This window comes from Mesoplodon mirus (genome assembly GCF_964341445.2).
Source record: "Mesoplodon mirus genome assembly, chromosome: 14".
Taxonomy (NCBI): Eukaryota; Metazoa; Chordata; class Mammalia; order Artiodactyla; family Ziphiidae; genus Mesoplodon; species Mesoplodon mirus.
In genome coordinates, this window is record NC_138990.1 from 10,409,369 (window position 1) to 10,432,216 (window position 22,848).

A 22,848-nucleotide genomic window follows, 5' to 3' on the forward strand; every position below is an offset into this window, starting at 1 on the left:
GCAGTTTTTCTAGACGTACGCGTGCCTCTCTGCCATCTCACGGGATGAAGCACACAGAGGGAGGGGCTCGGACAACGTCAGACGTTCCAAGGCATCACCTGGTGCTTCTGAACTCTTCCCACTCTAGTTTTCAGCGGCCACTCCGAGTGGCAAGGCTCAGGGCGGGAGGCCCACCGCACGGCCCCCGCCCCACGACCCACAGGCGCCGGGGGCCGGCACACTACCTCACAGTTGCTGGCGAGGAAGGGGAACTGCTTGGGCTGCAGGAACTGCGTCTTGGGGATGTCCAGGCCGTCCTCCCCGTACAGGAACTGCACCACGCTGCCGTCGCTGTCGCGCACCGTCAGGTCGTACTGGACGACCAGCCCCTCCAGGTGCTTGATGATGCACCTGCACAGGGACCACTGGCTCAGCACCCACCAGGGAAGCCCCCAGGACAGGCTGGCTCCCGTGCCCCAGGCTCTGAGCTACAGCACCTCGCGGCCAGGGGCTGCAGCCACGTGTCTGAGGAGGTTGGCTGCCCCGCTCGACCCCGGCTCCCATCTCCAGCCCCAGCTGCTGGGACCACTGCCTGCTCTGTCGCTCCCTGGCACGGCAGGGCTCCCCAGGGGCCAGTGTCCTTAGACCCAGGAGGCAGGCAAAGCAGCGGGGCTGTCTCCCCGTCCAATGCTTCTCTCACGCCATTAGTCCAGAGACTGTCAGGGACAAAGCGGACCTTAGGAACTAAATGCTGACGTGATAGCCCTAACCCGGTGCCTTTTCTCCTCAGTGCTCCCAGCGGTCAGCTGCCGCCCTCAACCTGCCCCGTCTGCTGCCCTGGTGCTGGCCTGAGCTTACTTCTCTGGCCACCCTGCCTTGGTTTCTCCTCCTGCCACCTTCAGAGGGGGTTTCCTAGGAGCCACTGTTCCCCTGAGCTCCAAGGACAGAGCTCGCCACTGTCTTCTTGGCACCCAGCCCAGGGCCTGGCAAGGTTGCAGCTGAGCACCCATGTCCCCTTTGCTGAAGATGCTGAGGTGCCAGGCACCGCACAGGGCTGCGGCTCTCAGCACCAGCCACGGCCCCGGAGGCTGCATCTCCAGGCCTCTCCCTGGAACGTGTCCCCTTGCTTATCCTGCCGCTGCGCCCCCACGCCAGCCACACTTTCTCTCTCCCCTCGGCAGCGTCCTGCTTTCTGTCCCCCAGGCCACTGTGCTGCCACTCAGGCCTGACGCCTCCTGCCTCGTGTTCATTTCAGCCGGTTGCCCCACGTCTTTGCCGCGTCGACTTCTCCCTTTCCATTGCCACCCACAAGGGGCAGCCTTCCGACCCACGGCCCCTCCTGCCTGAAGGAAGGCTCTCGCCCCTTCTGCCATGACCCCCCACCGGCAGAGGCGTCCTGCGGACCTCTGTGCCCTTTGCCCCTGTGGCTGCCGCTCCTCATTCCAGCCGGGATCCCTGACACCCTCCTCTTCCCTGCCCTGCGCTCAGATGGCCCCCACCCCCAGACTTCCGTGATCACTCGATTCCTAGCTTTTTCTACACTCCACAGGTATCCTTGAATGATTTAAGAGGATGGAGGTGGGGCGTCACCCCTGCTCACAGGTCGATCTGGCCCTGTAATCCACGCCGGATGCAGGAACTCAGGGCGCCCCAGCCCAGACCTGCTTGTTTAATTTCCTCTCTGGGAGGAAAGGGAACACGTAGCTTCTCTGACTGGCCTGTTTGGGCAGGTGGGAGGTTGAAGCTTAAAACTGAGACAGGCCTGGCTCCGAGTGCTGGACTCAAGGGGCCTGGAATCCTCTCTGCCCCAGCCGCAGAGCCCTCCCGGGGCGGGAGGACCAGTTCATCACCACCCAGGACCTTTCCCCCAGGGAAAGGCGCACACGCGGACGCACGGGCCCTTCCTATAAACCTCTGAGCTCACACTTCACCGATCCTCTAGGAGGGGAAGGATATCTGCTATTTTCTGTCTTGGGTCACCCGTGGACATTTCTTTCTAGAAGTTTTTTCATCCAAAGGGATCTTCAGTGAATTGTCGATGAAAATGTGAAAAAACTGACAGAGGTGAACGGACCTGCGACGCTGATGCCACCTGAAGGTGGCAGAACAGGTGCGCTTTACCTTTGGAGGTAGCCGGAGCGGCTGGTCTTCACAGCGGTGTCCACCAGGCCCTCTCGCCCGGCCATGCAGTGGAAGAAGAACTCCTGTGGGAGAAGCGGGGACCCAGGTCCCCGGGGTGGCGGTGAGGACAGCGTGCTTCCTAAAGGGTGGCTCAAGCCGGTGCCCTCGGCAGCTCTGACGTCTCCCACGGCCCCAGGGACTCCTGCCCTCCCCTGGGGTGGCCTCTGTCTTACGCTGCCCGAGCGCAGAGGGACAAACGGAACAGAAGTGCCAGCTCCCATTCCCAGGAGTCCGTCCTCAGAGCCATGTCCCACACCCCACACGCACCCCACTTTCCAAACAGAAATGGCACTGGTGCCTCACCATGCAGTGTTTTCCAAAATTCCACAACGAGAAACGGGTTTATAACAGTCATCGGCAAACACGTACATACATACACACACACACACGTGCCGATAAAGATAACATGACTCGAGCCAAAACTCTATGAAACGACCCCACCCCTCACTCGGATGCTTTCTTTACCACCCTACCCTGCTTCACGCCATGAAGTCAATCATTTCATGATTCACGAAGGGGTCGCCACCAGAGTTCAGAACTCTCTGGTCTACGTCAGCTCCCCACCACCCTTTGCCAGAGGCCACGGATGACCACTGAAGAGTCCGTGTGGGACTGCGGGAGGAGCCCTGGGAGCGGCTGGTGGCCCTGACACAAAGGGTGGGTCCCGTCCACAACCTGGACTTAGCTGTCTGACCACGAGAGGCGTCCTTGCAGAGACGCACTAGACCAGGGAACAGAAGGTACTAACAGTCGAAAAGCCATTTCTGCCAAGTGTGAGGAGAAAGCCTTTCTCTAAAGGGAGAGTTGTGCTGCTGACTGAGGAAAAACTAGACATTTGCTACAGCTGGTCAATTTTCCCAAGGTCAAGGAGGAGCCAGGGGAGGTTCTCTTAGGGAAGCTTTGTGAAATAAATCTCTGTGACGCTCCTTTTGGCCACACAGAGCAAACTGATGAGGGGCCTCCCCGTCCCCAGCTGCCCTCAGATGCAGGGAAGAACCAGTCGAGAAAGGACACACAGCAGAAAGAGGTAGACCTGGGATTGATCTCATTCACCTTCCCATTCATCAGCAATCCTTCCCGAGCACCCACGATGCGCTAGGCACCGGGCTGGGCTCTGGCATTATGATGGTAAACACGACACGGCTGTGTCCTTTTGGTCCTTGCAGGTCCCAGGGTCTAGTGGTAAGCGGGGATAGCCTGGCACTTATTACTTGGCTGTCTTTGCTTAAGGCTGCTGGTGAAGGTCATAGGCCTCTTACTATTGAGCTTAAGAGATGAGGAGAACAGCCCAAAGGAAAAACCAAAATACATACAGGAGGCTTGATGCCGGTGAGGAATCTGCCAGTGACGAAGCCGCCAGCCCTGGGGGTGAACTCATAAGGCTCGAAGCAGGGCAGTGACTTGCCAGATGCCATCAGCGGGGGTCTCCGACCTTCCAGTTCGATCTGGCCCAGCAGGCACGAGATCTGGGAGAAAGGAAACCCAAAGGCAACTGAAGACCCACGTGCTCGTTAAATGATGGTCTGTCCCAGCAGGGGATGGGGGGCCTGCTCTTCCAGAAAAACTGCATGGGATCCAAGTTCCTGACGGCCAACCTAGACTGCTAAACGAGCCAAGAGAGCTGACCTTTCAGGAAGATGACTATGCCTTCCTTTCCATGACGGCGATTTTCGCATTTGGACTCAGTTGAAATGGACGGTGTTTGTAAAAGCAGCCATGTTTCAGGAGCATCACGTGTTATACTTGGACAGGACCCCCAGGTCCTTACAGGGAAACTGAGACTAGCAGAAAAAGTAGCTTACTGTGATCTTTAACATTCTCAGGTCAAAAGAGAATAAAACTGCCTATTAATGTTCCTGGGGGGAAAAGAGCAGCGGGTCTGGATTTTACTTAGTCAAAAGGGCTTCCCGACGGCCTCCAGCCTTTTAAGCCCATTCCTATTGCTCTCTGCTCACCAGATAATGAGCTGGTCCTTAAGACCCTCTCAAGGTCGTCAAGATTTTTTTTTAAAGTTGCTAAAGTTTGTGAAAATGCTGTGATAACACTGCAGTAATTGGAAGAGGTAACAAGCCAAAAATTAAAGGTTAAGAAACCTCTAGGACAATGCCTATAATGTAATACTAAATGAAAAAAGCAGATCATGCAAAATTTCAGGATCTCAGCTAAGATTATAAATACACACACACCGTGTTTATATATAATGTGACTATGTATAATAATACAGTATGTAAGTTTACAATATGTATCTGTCTGATACACATCAGTATCTGGATACTTGTATCGGTCTCTAACACTTCACAGTGGTTAGCGCCTGCACTGATTTCGACATACTTTTGTATTTTTCAGTACTTGACACATTTTGTACGGAATGTGGATCCTTTTAAAAATAGAAACAAATCTGAAAAGTGCCTCCTGCAACTACCCCACCCTTCTGCAAACCAGCCAGCACCCGCCCTGGCTCACACCTGCATGGTATTCACAGTTGAACCTTTGGCTCCAGACTGCACCATCATCTGCAAGTTGTTCTCTGGGAACTGTCTGTGCAGGCCGAAAGGCATGCATGCCTGCAGATGGAACACACGCACTGGTCAGTGACTCACCCTCTTGGGAATCCCAGGTTCAGAAGGTAAATCCAGGATGCAGGAGCCAACACAGACTATTTATCTAGAGAGAAGCGCAAGATCCCACGCGAGGTAAGAAGTCTCATCCGGCATCAACCCTTTGGCTAGAAGCCCCAGAGAGAAGTCTAAAGGATGGCCCAGTACAGCGGAAACTTACACAACATTTTAAATCAACTATACTCCAAAAAAAACTAAAAAAAAAAAAAAAAAAAAAAAAGAGGATGGCCCAGGGTGCTGCGTTCTCTTGACACCTCTGCCAGGAAGCCAGAAAGGAGACGCAGAGCGGTGAGCATCTCCAGTTCGTGATTCTGAAAAGCAGCTGGTTAAAAATAAAACCTAAGGTGGTGCCCTTGGGAACCTGTCCAGCAGAGCATGGCCTGGCCCTGGACAGTAGCAATGATGACCAATGTCTGTGTCACATTTACGTTTCCCAACGTGCTGCCCAAGTACCAAGCAGGAGGCTCACCTTGGCTCCTGGGCCAGTGGAAGCGGGCAAAGCCCCCAGGGGGACCAGGGAGATGCTGAGGTGGGGGGAGCTCTGAGTCTAACTAAGCTTCTGCCTAGGGTTGCAGAGACCCAGCCCCACACAGGAGAGGCAGAGTGGATGGGAAGAGATGGAGGAACAAGAAATAATCTTAAGATGCTTCTGAGACAATGCCCCACCTGCAGCAACCCCAGTCAGCCCTAGAAGCTGAGCCTCCTGGTTTTCATGCGGTGCTGGAGGGCTCCTCTGAACCACGCCTCTCAAGGACGGAACTGTACCAACAAGGTCTGCATTCTTGGCAGCTGAGGGGATGCTGACAGCTAGTCAGAGGACTCCAGGAGCAAACACTGACTTCTTTTGGGCACTGGCCATGCCTCCCTCCCTCCTCCTCAGGTGGGGCCTCAAGGCCCAGGAGGCAGGGTGAGGGCCAGGTGGGTTCCTTCAAGCCGCAGGATTGGGAGCCCCAGCTCTGGGCTGAGAAGGCGAGAGAACGGGGTCTGCCACCCTGGCTTGTGCGGGGACGTCCCACTCCTTTCTCAGCTGCACAGGAAGGGGCTTTGGAGGACTGGCAGGGCGCTCACCTGCTCTTCCCATCCCCACCCCCCCTGGGGGAGGACACCTGGCTCAGACCGTTCACATCACACAAGATCTCACAGCAAGTCCGCGGCAGAGCCGGGATTTGAACCCAGGCCTTCACCCCTGGGTCCCCCATACAAGCAGCCCTGGTGGTTCTGATCCTTCATTCTGCCCCTCCACCCTGCAGTGGCCCCTGGGAAAGATTTCTTCCATTCCCTTTAATGCAGTTACCCCAAAATACAAACATTTAAAATGAAAAATAGTGGGGAATTCCCTGGTGGTCCAGTAGTTAGGACTTGGTGTTTTCACTGCCAAGGACCTGGGTTCAATCCCTGGTCGGGGGACTAAGACCCTACAAACTGTGCGTGGTCAAAAAAACAAAAAAACAAATAAACAAAAAAGGAAAAAAGAAAAATAGTGCAATGCCTTCTTTCTCAGCATTCATCAAAGACCCTTCCAGACCCCAACAGGGTGAGGGAATGAAGCCCTTGGCTTTTCAAAACGATCAATTCTACTCGCCCCACCTCACGTCTCACCTAGTCAGCTATTAAACAGCCAAATTGCTCCAAAGAGCCCAGAGTGAGAATCAAAATGTAATTTTTTTAAAAACCAGCATTCAAAACGGTGGTGGTAAGTGCACACACTGCTGGACGAACCTTGTTAATTTCATTGCTGTAATGGTTCACTTCCTCCTTGAACTTCAGATCAATCATGTTAAAATCCCTCTGGTCTTTGCCCAGATGGGCATCCTGCCACTTCCCTCGGACCTCATCACACGATGCCACTTCTGGAAGGTTTAACGCAGCCCTGACAGCCTAGAATGAGAAAAGGAAAACGTCGAAGGCTGCAACCAAGTGAGGAGGGTGTGGGCTTCATGTCGTTGGAGCCCAGCCAACCCTCTGCGGCAGGCAGTAGCCACCCAGGCCCTCCTCACCCGGGGTCCACAGTGGGTGGACTCTTCAATGATCCTGTGTCTCCTGACATCTGCCTTCGGCTTGACCAAAATGTCTTCCACGCCTGTGAAGTGAAATAGACAAGCTTGGATGCGACTCGGCCTGACTTCTCACCAGGCCGTGAACTTGGTGAGGTCAGGGCACGGAGCACGGTGCCACGGATGCAGGGAGCACCTGAATAATCATGGTGACATTCATAACACCATTAAGAGACTGCTACCATCTCTTAAGGGCTTACCATTTTACAAATGACAAAACTAAGGCTCGAACTTGAGCCCAGAGTTACAGAGGCAGAAAGTAAATCCAAGCCCACGTCCCAGACTTGTGCTCTTAGCCACCAGCTATACTCCCTCCATTCAATAAAAACATGTTGGATGGATGGGCTAGAGGTGAAGATGACGTTTTGGGTGAAAAACTGAGTTTGAGGAAAGAAGAGAGGGAGGGAGAGGACATCCTAGTTTTGACTCCCAGAAGTCACACTTCGTAGGGACCAGCCTATATGGTTGTGAGAATGTGTGTGCAGGCACACACACAGACATGCTCAAGCCTGGGTGACAGGGACCACCACCGCAGGGTCCCCTTCATTGCACTGGAAGGAGGAAAGCCTGGGTCACTTCAGTTAAGCCTGTCCTTCTGGCTTCAAAGGGCTGAGGAATTCCTCACCTTGGGCAAGAAGTCTTCCCACTTTCTCTTTCAATGAACTATTTTCTGTCTACATCTGAGAGCTACTGGACTCCAAAGTCCCTCTGCCAATGTCTGAGTGGGAAGGGAGACAAACGCTGCACTGTTCCAAAGCTGGGCTAAGATGGCTGGGACTCCCACATGCAAAGTCCTGGAAGCTTGAGAGCCTCTAAAGAACTTGTGTGAGCAGGAGGGGAAAGAAACTGTCCCTCTGTGAGGAAGCCACAACCAGGAAAGTGGGCCCTTCCATGGGGTCAGCTCCAGACCGCCTTGCTGTCCCTCCAGTGACCTCCAGCTGCGAGTGCTAGAAGGCACCATGGCTAGCCCGGCTTTCCCTCTGAGCTCGACGCCCAGCTTGGCCCTGCGCCCTCTCAGTCTCTGGGCACCAGATGGTCTTTGCACTTTGGCCAATTTCTCCTCGTACCATGTGCTAAGCAGAGCTGCTTGTTAGGTTTGGTCCTCGTCACTGTCTGGGTGTGGGATCTTCCTGCACTTTTCGCTTTTAAAGATATTTGTTCAAGGGTGTTCATCCCAGCAATATTGTGAAAACCAGGAAAGAGCTTAAATGTCTAATAACAGGAACTGGCTAAATAAGCTACGGTACATCTATACAAGTAGAAGAGTCTGTAGCCACAGACCTGAGGATGTCGGTTTATATTTGCTCACCCAAGAGGACATTTATAAAACACATCTGCAAATGGAGGGTGGGGAGCAGGTTACAGAACACTAGGTAGTGTAGGAGCCCCTCTTTTCTGAATGTGTTTGCACTTGGAAAGTCTAGAAAGACACACATCAAATCGACATTGGTGGTTATCTCTGGCAGTTGAATGCTGGGTGATTTTAAATTATTTTCACACCTGTACTACGTTATTTTGACTTGTCCACAATTAATATAAATTATACAATTATGCAGGCCCCGCTGCAGGCCGACGAGCAAACTCCAGCTGCGGCAGGCCCACCGGCTCCGTGTCTACACGCCAGCCAGTCCACGGACACAGGGTCTCAGCCCCACCGCTGCTGGTCTTGTCGGCTGGACGATTCCCACGCTCCCTGGGGCTCCTGCTCAGCACGCAGCCTGTCATCCATTCCTCACAGGAAACTGCCGAAGGGCTCGGACTCTGCTCTGTGCACCTGGAGACACGCTGCCCTGAATGAGCTCAGGGCACAGAAAGTATCTGCACACTTGTTTTCTCTACCAAAGTCAACTTCCTAAACAGCGGGCTCTCATTTCCAGGGAGGAAGCCCGAGAGTTCCTCTTTCTATCTTAGGATCACCTGACAGGTCTGCCCCAACATGGTGTTTCCAACCTCACCTGCTGCATCGGGAGGGGCAGGCAGTTCTGACAACAGGGAGGACCCTAGATGGAGTGCGGAGGATTCTGCACTGGAGGATTCTGGAAGGGCACTTGCAAGAGAGAATGGAGGTGAGTGTGAGTGTGAAAACATCGGTCTCAGGGACCGAAAACCAGAAAGGGTGGGGTTGAGAAAGAGACAGAATGGACATGGAGATGGGGGTGCAGGGGGGTGTCATTCTGTGCTATGTGAAGAAACATGGGGTTGGGGGGCGGGGGAAGCGCTGAGAAGGAGCAAGGCTGTGAAGTGTCGCTGGTGGCCGAGTGAGGACGCCTTTGTGGAAGGAGCCCGGCTGTTCCCCTGGAGGCTGCTAGGAGAGCCGGGGAGACGTGCTGCTGGGCATGCTGGCCAGGGGAGGGGGCCCAGGGCCACCTGCCCACACTCACCCAAAGTGAAGCCTCTGTAGAGCTGCAGGTAGGCGGTGAAGAGGCGGGCCAGGCAGGTGAGGACCTTGCCGCTGGTCTCCCCGCCGTAGATCTCGTAGCAGCAGTGTACCAGGCCGTAGGCGGAGCTCCCGTAGTGCGCCTTGTCCAGCACCCCGCAGAGCAGTTCCCCTTCCCTGATGACCACCTGCAGAGGGACGGCCACCAACGCTGGGCTGGAGGCAACGTCTCCCGTGTGAGGCCCCCAAGCCCACCCCATCTAGTGTCTTGTTAACCTTAAGCCCTTGATGCAAGGAAGACCACACACACACACACACACACACACAATATTTCAGTGTGCTCTTATGCCCCCTGCTCCCTCCACCATCCGTACTGACTTAAAGTCAAGGATCTGGGCTTCCCTGGTGGCGCAGTGGTTGAGAATCCACCTGCCGATGCAGGGGACACGGGTTCGTGCCCCGGTCCGGGAAGATCCCACATGCCGTGGAGTGGCTGAGCGGGAGAGGCCACAACAGTGACAGGCCCGCGTACCACAAAAAAAAAAAAAAAGTCAAGGATCCTTGACAAAAACCTTGTGGCTGGAAATGAGAACACCTAGCGTCTAAACTTCGTAACCGTGACCTTGGCCCAGGTACTCCCTTCCTTGTACCCTGGGAATAAGAAAAACACCACCTTTTAATATCATTTAAGGCCTGAATTTGCATGTCCATAAAGTTGGGTTCAAGCCTTAGAAGCTAATTCGAGGTGCCACACACGTTAGCATATAATCTAGGAAGGGAGAGAAGAGGGGAGGCTTGGGTTCCAAATGCAGGCGTGTTAATGCGTGTTAGACCCCGTGACAAGGCACTTGTGAGCTGGGGCCCTGGGGATGCTCCCCCACCGAGAGCACACAGAGGCCTTGGCCATCTTTAGCATGTCGCTCTCCTGCTGCAGCACTGTGCCCCCACCCCCCCCCACCGTGTGGCTGCCCCCGAGGCCTGGTTCCTAAGCACAGAGCTGGGAGGTGTGAAACCTCACAGCAGCGTAAGGATCTTCAGCCTCTCAGGGGTCTCAGGGGAAAACACAGGGTCTGCATTTCCAAGCTTTGCTGAGTCAAGTTCAGAGGCCTTCTGCCAGAGAAGCCTTCCCGTGCTGGTTATGGGTTTTACACTGAGAGTCAGATGCTAAGGGTCCACTCTGACTCTTTCCAAAACCGAAGTCGACACAGTTTGGGCACAACTCCTTCCCCTCAGGCATGACTCCTCTTTCTGTGCACGTGTCTCCATTTCTCTGTCTTGATTTTAAATCAAGCTGCCTAAACCCGGGACTCGAAGTTTCCAACCCACACAGCTGGGCAGCCGTACCTGGGACTCGCACATGGAGTCGGGGTTAAAGCCGGGGATGGGCCGAGGAGACTCCTTCACCCAGGCCTTCCCGCCAATCTTCGCCTTTCCTGACAAGTTCAGTGGGACGTGATCCTCTGGGATTATGTTGATGAGCAGCGTGGACACAACCTGGAAAGAAAAAAAGAAGACAAAGCTGATGGCGGGAAGAAAAGCTGAGACGTTCCCTTTTGGGACCTCCTGTCCCTCTTCGTCCTGAAAGGCAGACAACTCCATTCTGATGAGCTGTAGGTGAAGCAGAAAACAACAAGCAAAAAAACCCCACCACCAACAAAAAGGGACAGTTTCTTGTCTGTGGGACAAGATCTCAGTTTTTACTTTTCTGCTTACATGACTTAGGAGGGAGTTTAGGATTGGAAACAAACACATACCACTAAGAACTTCATTTCTTCTTAGAGTGAACAGTCCCCTAGACTTGAAATTAAGTTCTTGAATAGATCAAAGGAAGAAAAGGAAAATAAACTGCTGTGGGATCACAGTAGAGAAAGATTTAAATTGGTATGTGGTTAAAAAAAAAAAAAAAAAAAAAGAAAACAAAGATAGCAGGGTTGAGAGAGATGGCGGGGCTCATAACACTGCCCTCTGCCAGGGAAAGACAGCTCTGACCCGTGAGCCCCAGGACTGAGGCAAAGGTCCAAGAGCACTCGTCAGAGGCATCCTTCTCTCATTTTCAGGCCACATCAAAACAGATGACAATTATCACATACAGTTAGTAATGTCCTCCCACAGAACAGTGCTGACTTTCTGGTGAGCACCAAGGAGGAAAGGATATACAGACTAAGAATCCAGAGTTTTCCCTCTGAAGAGCTTCACAGAGGAGGCCCGAGGTATGTGACTGAGAAGCGGGCTGCAGTGAAGCTTCGGGGATAAGGGGGTGTCCCAGGGTCCACTCCATCACTGACGGGTAGTGGGCTGGGGGGCAAAGGGTTACGTTCTCTTAGCCTTAGCATTGCTCGCGTGTAGCACAGAGATGAGATCTGTTCATTCATTCAGCAATTATACATCGAGGGCTTACTTTGAGCCAGGCGCTGGGGGCGTCATGAATAAAACAGTCTCTGCCCTCAGTGGAGCCTCCAATCCTGAGTGGATCCACGCTTTGGAGGAAAATAAAGCGGGGAAGGAGGACCCAGAGCAGAGCAGGGGGAGAGAATACCTGGGATTTTACGTAAGATAAGCAGGGAAGGCCTCACCACGAAGGAGAAGGGAGCCCTGCAGAGATCAGATCATGCGTTTTGGGCAGAAGGCTTTTCGTCTGAGTGAGAAGGAAAGGTAACTGGAAAGTTTTGATTAAAGGAGTGACGTGCTCAGATTTAACTTGTAGCAGGATCACCTGTTCCAAATACATTCCTGGTCTGGACTTTGAAGCTAAATAAATGCTGCAAAGAATAAGTCTCCCAAGTGACACTGAGAAGAAGGATTGGCACTTTAGAAGCAGCTATTAAGGCGTCCTGAGTGGGGAGCACATGGGACGTTGTCTCTGTGTGAGGTCTTCACAGGGCGCGCTGGCGATGTGATTGCTCGGCCACCCAAGGGCTCCCACACAATTCACTTCTACACAGCTAATACCAGAAAAAAATTTATTTGACTGGGATTAATTATGGCTACTGAAAGGCCGGGGAGTCCTTCCCCTGCCCAATTGGGCCCATCAGTATGGCCATCCACTCAATACACGACTGCCAGCAGGAGGCCAAGAGAGACGATTTCACAAACAGCTGCTCCACAGGGAAGCCACATGGGGACAGCCATACCTGGGGATGACCACGGGTCAGCTCCACAGTGGCCAAGAGCACGCATTCCCAAAGACGCGGCAGGCTGGGGGCAGGCAGACTGGTCCGACAGGCCCAGGGCTGAGGAGGGGCTGGGAGCCATCAGCTGGCATCAACAGCTCTTTGTGTGCCTGTGCCCCACAAAGAAGTATCTATATGTGCACAATGGGGTCGGGGCAGCCACGAGAGCAGCTGTCTTTTCACGCGTGTGCTCTGGGAACCAGGGACAACTGGCAACAGCATCGTTAAAGAGAGCAGACAACAGTCCTTGTTACCCCTCAGAAAATGACCAGGAAGGTCATGGCCCCCGCTCTTCACAAGGCTGGCACCGCCAGGAGAGGGGGTGAGGAGTAAAGGCAGGAGGGTGACTTCCCTGGGATGCTGACCACAAGCTGCACCTCAACCACAGTGCCACATGCCCAGTGGGGACCGCCAGCTGGGCACAGTCAGGATGGAAAGTCTGAGAGAAAGGTAACATATGTATCCAACCACCTAAGGACAGGGAGATGTGACCTGCCACCTAATCTGTAAAGTCAAGGGGGCAGTAAAAGCATTTGACAATCTCAATACCCTTTCATGATAAAAACACTCAACAGACTAGGAATAGGAAGGAAATCATCAACCTAATAAAGGGGAGGCGTCAATGAAAAACCTACATCTACCATTTTCAGTGAGCAAAGACGACGCTTTCTGCCTAAGATCAGGAACAAGAAAAGAATGTGTGCTCCTGCCACTCTGTTCAACAGAGGTTCTAGCCAGGGCAATCAGGCATGGAAAGAATAAAGCTGCTTTCAGATTGGAGAGTAAGAATGAAAACTACCTCTAATTGCAGATGACATAACCTTATGCAGAGAGAACCCGAAGGAATCCACAAAAAATTATTAGAGCTACTAAATGACTTCAGCAAAGCTAAAGGATTTAAGATCAACATTCAAAAATCAACCATAGGGCTTCTCTGGTGGTGCAGTGGTTAAGAATCCGCCTGCCAATGCAGGGGACATGGGTTCGAGCCCTGGTCCGGGAAGATCCCACATGCCGCAGAACAACTAAGCCCGTGTGTCACAACTACTGAGCCTGCGTGCCACAACTACTGAAGCCTGCATGCCTAGAGCCCGTGCTCTGCAACAAGAGAAGCCACTGCAATGTGAAGCCCGTGCACCTCAACGAAGAGTAGCCCCCGCTCGCTGCAACTAGAGGAAGCCCGTGCGCAGCAACAGAGACCCAACACTGCCAAAAATAAACAAACAAATAAATTTGTTTTTTAAAAAATCAACCATATTTCTACACATCAACAATGAACCACCTGAAAATGAAATTAGGAAAACAATTCCATGTACAATAACATCACGAAGAATAAAATACTCAAGAATAAATTTAACCAAAGAAGTCCAAAACTTGTAAGTGGAAAACAATAACATACTATTTAAAGAAATTAAAGAAGATCTAAGTAAATGGAGAGACATCATGGATTGGAAGACTTCATACTGTTAAGGTGGCAACACTCCCCAAATTGATCTACAGATTCAATGCAATCCCTATTAAAATTCCAACTGCCAGTTTTACATAAGTGACAAGCTGACCCTACAATTCATATGGAAATGCAAGGTACCCCAAATAGCCAAAACAATCTTGAAAAACAACAAAGCTGGAGGACTCACATTTCCAGATTTTAAAACTTATTTCAAAGCTACAGTAATTAGGACATGATATTGGCATAAAAACAGACATATTGATTAACAGACTAGAAATGAGAGTCTAAAAATAAACCCACACATCTGTGGTTAACTGACTTTTAACAAGGGTGCTAAGAACATTCAATGGAGAAAGAATAGTCTTGTCAACAAATGGTGCCGAGACAACTGCATCTACTGGCAAAAGAAGGAAGCTGGACCCCTACCTCCCACCACATAGAAAAATTAACTCAAAATGGATCAAAGACCGACATGTAAGGGCTAAAACCATAAAACTCTTAGGTGGAAACACAGCTGTAAATCTGTGTACCCTTGGATTAGGCAACAGATTCTCAGATGTGACACCAAAAGCACAGGCAACGAAAGAAAAAGTCAATAAATAGGACTTCGTCAAAATTAATATGTGTGTGTTAAAGGGCACTGTCAAGAAAGTGAAAAAAACAACCCAGATAATGGCACAAAATATCTGTGTGTCATATATGTGATACAGATCTAATAGCCACAATATATAAAGAACTGTCAGAACTCAACAATTAAAAAGACGAACAACCCAATTAATAAATGGGCAGAGGGCTTGAATAGACGTATCTCCAAAGAAGATATTATAAATGGCCAGTAAGCATATGAAAAGATGCTCAATAGTTTTAATCATTAGGGAAAGGTAAATGAAAACCACAACGAAACACCACTTTGCACCCACTAAGATGGTTATTTAAAAAACAAAAGACAAATTAAGTGCTAGAGTGTGGATGTGCAGAAATTGGAACCCTCATACATTGCTGGTGGAAACATAAAATTGTATAGCTGCTTTGGAAAAACGTTTGGTAGTTCCTCAAAAATGTTAAACACAGAATTACCATATGACCCAGCAATTTCACTCTTAGCTATATATTCAAGAGAACTGAAAGTACACATTCATATAAAAACTGGTGCATGAATACTCAATGCAGCCTTATTTATAACAGCTGAAAAGTGGAAACGAGCCAAATGTTCCATTTATCAACTGACAAATGAATAAACAAAATGTGGTATAACCATACAATGGAATATTATTCAATCATGAAAAGGAATGAGGTACTGTTCATGCTACGGCATGGATGAATCTTGAAGACATTATGTTAAGTAAAAGTAACAAGCCACAAAAGCGTACCTAACTTGTATGATACCGTGTATATGAAATGTCCAAAACAGGCAAATCAACAGAGACAGAAAGTGATTGCCAGGGAATGGGGGAAGGAGGAATCAGGGCTGACTGCCAATAGGTACTGAGTTTCTTTTGGGGGTTATGGAAATGTTCTGGAATTAGTGGTGATGACTGTACAACATAAAGAATACACTGAAAAAAAAAACCACGGAATTATATACTTACCAAAAATGGTAACTTTTCTGTTAAGTATGAATTACATTTCAATAAAAAAAAACAAGGATGCCAGACAAGATGATTTGAGGTCCTTACCTACACTAATATTCTAGAAGTGCATAATTTACTTTCTGGTCATAAACTATGCTAGGGAGGAAAGATCATACCTGCAACATTCTTTTAAACTGTGAAGGGAGGCAAAATCTACAAGAATTATAATTATTTATTATTTAAATTATTTATATGAAGCCTGTATTGAACTTTAAAAAATGCTCTAAAAATTAAATGGACTTCTTTTTTAAAAATGTTTTGAAATGTGTATACCCTTTAAGCCAGCAATCACAATTCTAGGAATTCATTTAAAACATATATCAACGAAAAGTACACTAGTATAGATATAAGTGGGTGTCCACCACAGCACTGTTCAGAATAGTAAAAAACCAGGTAACAATCTACATGTCTGCCAATAGGAAATTCCCTGGCGGTCCAGAGGTTAGGACTCAGTGCTCTCACTGCCGGGGCCCTGGATTCGACCCCTGGTCAAGGAACTAAGATCCCACAAGCCACTCAACGTGGCCCCAAACAAAACAAAACAAAAAAACCACAACAACAAAACAACTGGACACTCATTAAATGTCTGCCAATAGAGAGACAGTTAAATCAATTATATATATCCACATTATTGGGTACAACACAGAATGGGTTAAGAAGAATGAAGTCAATCTACACATACAGACACAGAATGAACCCCACGATACATCATTAAGTGAACTAAATATGTCACAAAGCAATTACAAGAAAGGTTCTGTCAACCTAGCACATGAAAACAGTTAAATAAACTTCATGCTATATTTGGAGTGTGTTAGGGTGGTTCAAATTAAAAATACAAACTGCCTGAAATAATGGGATTCCCTTTGGAGGACCTGGTGGCTCAATTAAAGTAAGCCGTCTTACAGACCAGTTAAAATTGAGGTCGACGTGCCTGAGGATGAGGTAAGTGCATGCCTCAGGCACCGGAATATCATGGATACAGAAGTGGTCTTAAATACAAGCTCAAAATCGAATGTCAAATTTAATCATGGTTCACGGTTCTCCTGAGTAGGTATAATATGATTCCATTTTTATTTCTTTCCTATGACAGTATGCACATACATGAAGAATGGGATTGGACAGAGAGGAAATTTTTCCTTTTTCCTTTCATATTACTGTCTCTTTATTTATTTATTTTTATAAATTTATTTATGTAATTTATTTATTATTTTTGGTTGCACTGGGTCTTCGTTGCTGCCGCAGGCTTTCTCTGGTTGCGGAGAGCGGGGGCTACCCTTTGTTGTGGCGTGCGGGCTTCTCATTGCAGTGGCTTCTCTTGTTGCGGAGCACGGGCTCTAGGCACGTGGGCTTCAGTAGCTGTGGCTCGCGGGCTCTAGAGCGCAGGCTCAGTAGTTGTGGCGAACAGGCTTAGCTGCTCCGCGGCATGTGGGATCTTCCCGGACCAGGGCTTGAACCCGTGTCCCCTGTATTGGCAGGCGGATTCTTAACCACTGCGCCACCAGGGAAGCCATACTGTCTCTTTATTTAACGAAAAACTTACGTTACTTCTATAGTTAAAAAGAATTTAAAGGGCAGAGATCTAATAAATGAAGTCAGCAAGGTTGCTGAATCAAGGACAATATACAAAAATTAATTGTATTTCTATATACCAACCATAAACAATTAGGAAATTTAAAACATAATATCATCTATAATAGCAATACCTAGGAATGAATCTAATGAAAGATGAACAAGACTTTTATGTCATCAAAAGACATACTGTGTTCATAATTTGGAAGATTCAACACTGGAATGTAATCTCAGAAGAACTCCTCACAGGTACTTTTTTGCAGAAGTATACAAGATGACTTTGAAATTTATATGGAAATTCACAGGGCCAAGAATATTCAAGATAGTCATGAAGAAGAAGAAAGCTGGAAACTTTTACTATCGAAAATCAAAACTTACTATAAAGCTACAATAATTAAGACAGTGTGGTATTGGTGCAATGGGATCAAACTAATCAATGGACCTGAAATGAGTCCAGGAGTAGACCTACACATACACAATTAGTTGATTTACAACACAGGAGATACTAAAGAGCAGAGGAAAAACAGTGGTCTTTTCACCAATGATGTTGTATCAGCTGGACAGTCCTATGGGAAGGAAATGAATCCTGACCCCTTCCTCACATCCACAACATCCACAAAATGCAACTCCAGGCAGACAGGAGACCTAAGCATGAATGGGCAAACAATAAAGCTGCTTAACAATGATACAGGGAAATACCTTAATGACCTTGGGGCAGCCAAGGAGTTTTTATACAGGACTAGCCATAAAAGGCAAAGCCTGGTGAATTGTATTTCACAAAGAACTTCTGATCATCAGAAAACAGCATTAAGTGAAAGGGCAAAAAGGCCAGCCATCAAGCAGAAGGTATTTGTAATACATATATCTGGCAATGGACTTACACTAGAATATATTTCTAAAACTCTTACCTAGTAATAAGAGAATGGCATAGACTAAAAAAAAAGCAAAAGACTTAACAGGCACTTCACAAAAGGTGAGATCCCAGTGGCCATAAGCATAGGAAGAGGTGCTTAACCTCAGTTGTCATTAAGGAAATGTAAATTAAAACCACAATAAGACACCACTACACACCCATTTCAATGGCTAAATTTACACCCATGGGGGAAAAGACAAAAAATAAAAAACACCCAAACGCAATGGGACAATAATATGAAGTTCTGCTGAGAATAAGGAGTGACCGGAACTCTCATGCCCTGCTGGTGGACGTGTAGATTGCTACAAGCACTTTGGAAAACTGTGTATTAAACTATTTATTAGAGCTGAAGGTAGATCTTACGACTCCGCAATTTGACTCCTTGGCATTTACCCATCAAAATGCATACATATGCTCAACAAAAGACGTGTACAAGAATGTCACAGTAGCCCTGTTTGTAACAGCCAAATGAAGACAATCGAAGACAACCCAAATGTCCATCAACGGTAAAATGGACAAATATATAATGGTATATTCATATAATATAACACCACACATCAACAGAAGTGAATAAGCTACTACCACATGTGATGACATGAGTGACTCACACAAAGATATGATTTACTCTATGATCCCATTTATGTAAAGTTCAAGAAAAGACAAAACTTACCTATAGTGTTAGAAGTCAGGTGAGTGGCTACCTTTGGGGAGGGGCAGAAATGGAGGGGCCTGGAAGGGTCTTCTGGGGGTGTTGGTGATATTCTACTTTCTGATCTAGGTGACAACTTACGTATTCACTTTGTGAACACTCATTGGGCTATATGCTCGAGATCTGCAGGGACGGGCAAATCTTCTTCCTTTACATGCTCATGTTCAACAAATGGTGAGAGACCTCCGATTCTTAGGTGGAAAGAAAACCACTCAAGAGGCTGTATAAAATGCCCTGGAGAAATAGCCTAAGACTTAATTTTCTAGGGCAGTACAAATAAATTTCCCAAGCTAAGTTCCTTATTTCCTGATTCAAAACGTGGCTTCTCTCTGTAGAATCAGACTGAGTCACTAACAAATTCTTGCGCAGTGCGGTCACTCTTCCCCTTTTCATCTATTTGCAAAGAAATAACAGCTTGTACCAACCTCTCAAAAAACACTGAAAAATCTCAACTGCAACAGAAATAAAACCTGGGCCTATTTTCCAATTCTATTTCATTATAAAATAAGCATAGGCCAGAAATATTAAACAGTGAAAAGGAAATTATTCCTAACACAAACCAAATTACTCTATCACTTTGATCTTTTTTATGTCAAAGTTTTTGCCCATATACATTTTTAACATGTTCCAACTGTGATTACACATAGAACTGTGTAGTCTATTTCTTCTTTCAACATTATGTCAGAGAATTTTCCAGACAGTTACATAACTTTTTAAAACCACTATTTTAAACAACTACATAATATCTTAACAAATGGATATCCCACAATTTACTTAGCCCCAGTGCTGAGTATCTAGGTTTTTCTAATTTCCACCACTATAAACCACGATGTCATGGACTGCTTTTTTCAAGTTATCTTTGACTATACTTCAGATGATTTCCTTAGGCTGGATTCTCAGACTGAAGGGAATGAACATATTCGTAGCTCTAGATATACAGTCTTTGTCCACCATTTGGTTCTATTTTGAACTCACTGCTTATGTTTAAACAAAATCCTAATAATAAATTCTGGACACTTACTTAAGAATTAAAATCCCTTTACGTCCAAGATAACTTGAGATGACTTAAAAATAAAGACACACTAAAAAGAAATAATAAAAAGAATATAAGTGGACAAATACATATAACCAGCTAAACTGGGGGCTAGCAAACTACAGCCTACAGGCCATATCTGGCCCACCATCTGTTTTTGTAAATAAAGTTAAATTGAATCGCAGTCACGCTCATTCATTTAAGCCTTGTCTACGTCTGCTTTCACATTACAATGGTAGAGCTGAGTAGTTGTAACTCAGAGACTGTATGACCAACAAAGCTTAAAATATTTTCTCTCTGGGGCTTCCCTGGTGGCTCAGTGGTTGAGAGTCCGCTTGCCGATGCAGGGAACGCGGGTTCGTGCCCCGGTCCGGGAAGATCCCACATGCTGCGGAGCGGCTGGGCCCGTGAGCCATGGCCGCTGAGCCTGCGCGTCCGGAGCCTGTGCTCCGCAACGGGAGAGGCCACAGCAGTGAGAGGCCCGCGTACCGAAAAAAAAAAAAAAAAAAAAAATTTTCTCTCTGGATGTTACAGAAAAAGCTCACCAATCCCTGAACTAAACTTAACTGCAAAATTCCCCATCTATTCTGTTAAATCAACTTCTGTTTCTGTCCAGGATAGAACGGTGGTGACCTGGGTTCACATCCACTGGAAACAACAACAATAACGACAAAAGCAGACATGAACGTGAAACGTGAGTATAAAACAAAGGTTTTCAATACAGGGACCTTAGGAAATGAAGGACAGGGATCAGCAAGGATACAGTACACTTGAACTATCTGTCACCTGAACCTAACTGACACAGCGCACTCCATCCAACAACAGCGGAATACGTGTTACTTTTAAGGACACACAGATCATTTACCAAGACAGACTGTATTTGGAGTCATAAAACAAATCTCAGTAAATTGAAAAGGATTCAAGTTATCCAAGGTACGCTCTCTGGCCACAGTGGAATTAAATTTGCAATCAGTAATACAGACATCTGGAAAACCCCTAAATATTTGGAAACTAAATCATGTACTTCTCAATAACTCAGGGGTCAAAAAAAGAGAAATGAGCAAGTATTCTGAAGTGCATGTAAATGAAAATACAACATGCTTAGGGGAAATTTTATATATAAAATGCCAATATTAAAAGAAGGAAAAAAGTTTCAAATCAGTGACTTCTGTTTCAACCTTAAGTAACTAAAAAAGAAAAGCAAATCAAACCCAAAGTAAACAGAAGAAAGGAAATAAAGATCAAGGTGAAATCAATGAAACAGAAAACAGAAAAATAGAGAAAGTCAATAATAGCCGGTTCTCTGTGAACAATAAAACTGACAGACCTCTAAGCAAACTGAGCAGGAAAAAGAGAGAAGACACAAATTACCACTATCAGAAATGAGACAGGGGCCCCACCTTCAGATTCTACAAATAGAAAAGGAAAGTAAAGGAATATGATGAATAACTTTACGCCTATAAATTCAATAACTTAGATGAAATTCCTTGAAAATACAAAGCAGTAAGATTCCTCCAAGAAGAAAGAGATAAACTAAATAGCCCTATATGTATTAGAGAAATAGAAATTTTAGTTAAACAAACCTTCTTAAAGAGAAAACTCCAGGTCCAGATGGCTTCACTGGTGAATTCCACCAAACATTTAAGGAAAAAATAGTATTGGGCTTCCCTGGTGGCGCAGTGGTTGAGAGTCTGCCTGCCGATGCAGGGGACATGGGTTCGTGCCCCGGTCCGGGAAGATCCCACATGCCGCGGAGCGGCTGGGTCCGTGAGCCATGGCCGCTGAGCCTGCGTGTCTGGAGCCTGTGCTCCACAACGGGAGAGGCCACAACAGTGAGAGGCCCGCATACCGCAAAAAAAAAAAAAAAAAAAAAAAAAAAAAAAAAAAAAAAAAAATAGTATCAATACTACACAAACTCTGGGGACTTCCCTGGTGGCGCAGTGGTTAAGAATCCGCCTGCCAATGTAGGGGACACGGGTTCGAGCCCTGGTCTGGGAAGGTCCCACATGCCGTGAAGCAACTAAGCCCGCAAGCCACAACTACTGAGCCTGCACTCTAGAGCCTGCGAGCCACAACTACTGAGCCTATGTGCCACAACTACCGAAGCCCGCGTGCCTAGAGCCTGTGCTCCGCAGCAAGAGAAGCCACTGCAATGAGAAGCCCGCGCACTGCAACGAAGAGTAGCCCCCACTCGCCGCAACTAGAGAAAGCCTGTGTGCAGCAATGAAGACCCAACGCAGCCAAAAATAAATAAATAAATTTATTTAAAAAAATACTATACAAACTCTTACAGAAAACGGAAGAAGAGTAAATACTTCCCAACTCATCCTATGAAGCCAAGGTTACCCTGATACCAAAACCAGGCAAACATATGACAAGAAAACCACCTATCAAAATCCCTCATGTACACAGAGGCAAAAAATTCTACACCAAAGTTTAGCAAATACTACCTCATAACCAAGTAAGGTTTATCTCAGGAATACAAGTTGGCTTAGTAACTAAAAAGCAGTCAAGTCCCAGGTCCACAGATTTAAAGAACTGCAGAGCTGGGAGAGACCTTAGGGCTCATCAACCTGAACCCTTTTGTTTTATAAATGAAGAACTGAGGCTCAGAGAGCCGAGATCACATAACCGATTAAGTACAGTATGACGGTCTGGGTGTTAGAAAGTCCCGGGTTTGAATCCCAACTCTGGCTCTTATGGACTTGGGCATGTAACAGCTTCTCCAAACGTCATTATCCTCATCTGCTAAATGGTGATAATGATGGTTTCTGCAGCGCAGGTTGGTTGTGAGGGTTAAGTAAGATAACATATCTGAAGCACCCCCAACAAACCTTAACTACTGCTCCCATCAGCACCACCGCCTATTACCACCGTATCTGGATTCTGAGGACACTGAGTTTAAGTTAGAAGCAAAGGACAGAAACTACGCAGCTTATGCACAGCAGACACTCCCTTGAAACCATCTACACACAAAAACCCCATCAAAGAGAGAGTCAGACTATTGTTTGATTTGCCATTTCTGTTTCTGGCCTGGGCTCTCCTGGGAACAAGAACCTCTTTACTGAGTGGCCTGTTTCCATTTTTTACAGCCACCATTTGTTTTCTCCCAAATGTCATTATCCTCATCTGCTAAATGGTGATAATGATGGTTTCTGCAGCGC

The 22,848-nt window shown here is 47.5% G+C and overlaps 1 protein-coding gene across 2 annotated transcripts in view; it reads right to left on the reverse strand.

Annotated features, from left to right (window-relative positions):
• Nucleotides 1-22,848, reverse strand: part of POLR1A (RNA polymerase I subunit A) — a 77,925-nt gene that overhangs the window by 17,755 nt on the left and 37,322 nt on the right. For both annotated transcript variants that reach the window (XM_082642176.1, XM_082642175.1), the window contains exons 15-22: nt 10,554-10,703; nt 9,214-9,397; nt 6,776-6,858; nt 6,498-6,656; nt 4,626-4,724; nt 3,474-3,626; nt 2,101-2,183; nt 225-390 (exon numbers count right to left, since the gene is read on the reverse strand). In XM_082642176.1, the coding sequence (XP_082498302.1) occupies nt 225-390; nt 2,101-2,183; nt 3,474-3,626; nt 4,626-4,724; nt 6,498-6,656; nt 6,776-6,858; nt 9,214-9,397; nt 10,554-10,703 (1,077 nt within the window). The remainder of the gene's footprint in view (nt 1-224; nt 391-2,100; nt 2,184-3,473; nt 3,627-4,625; nt 4,725-6,497; nt 6,657-6,775; nt 6,859-9,213; nt 9,398-10,553; nt 10,704-22,848) is intronic.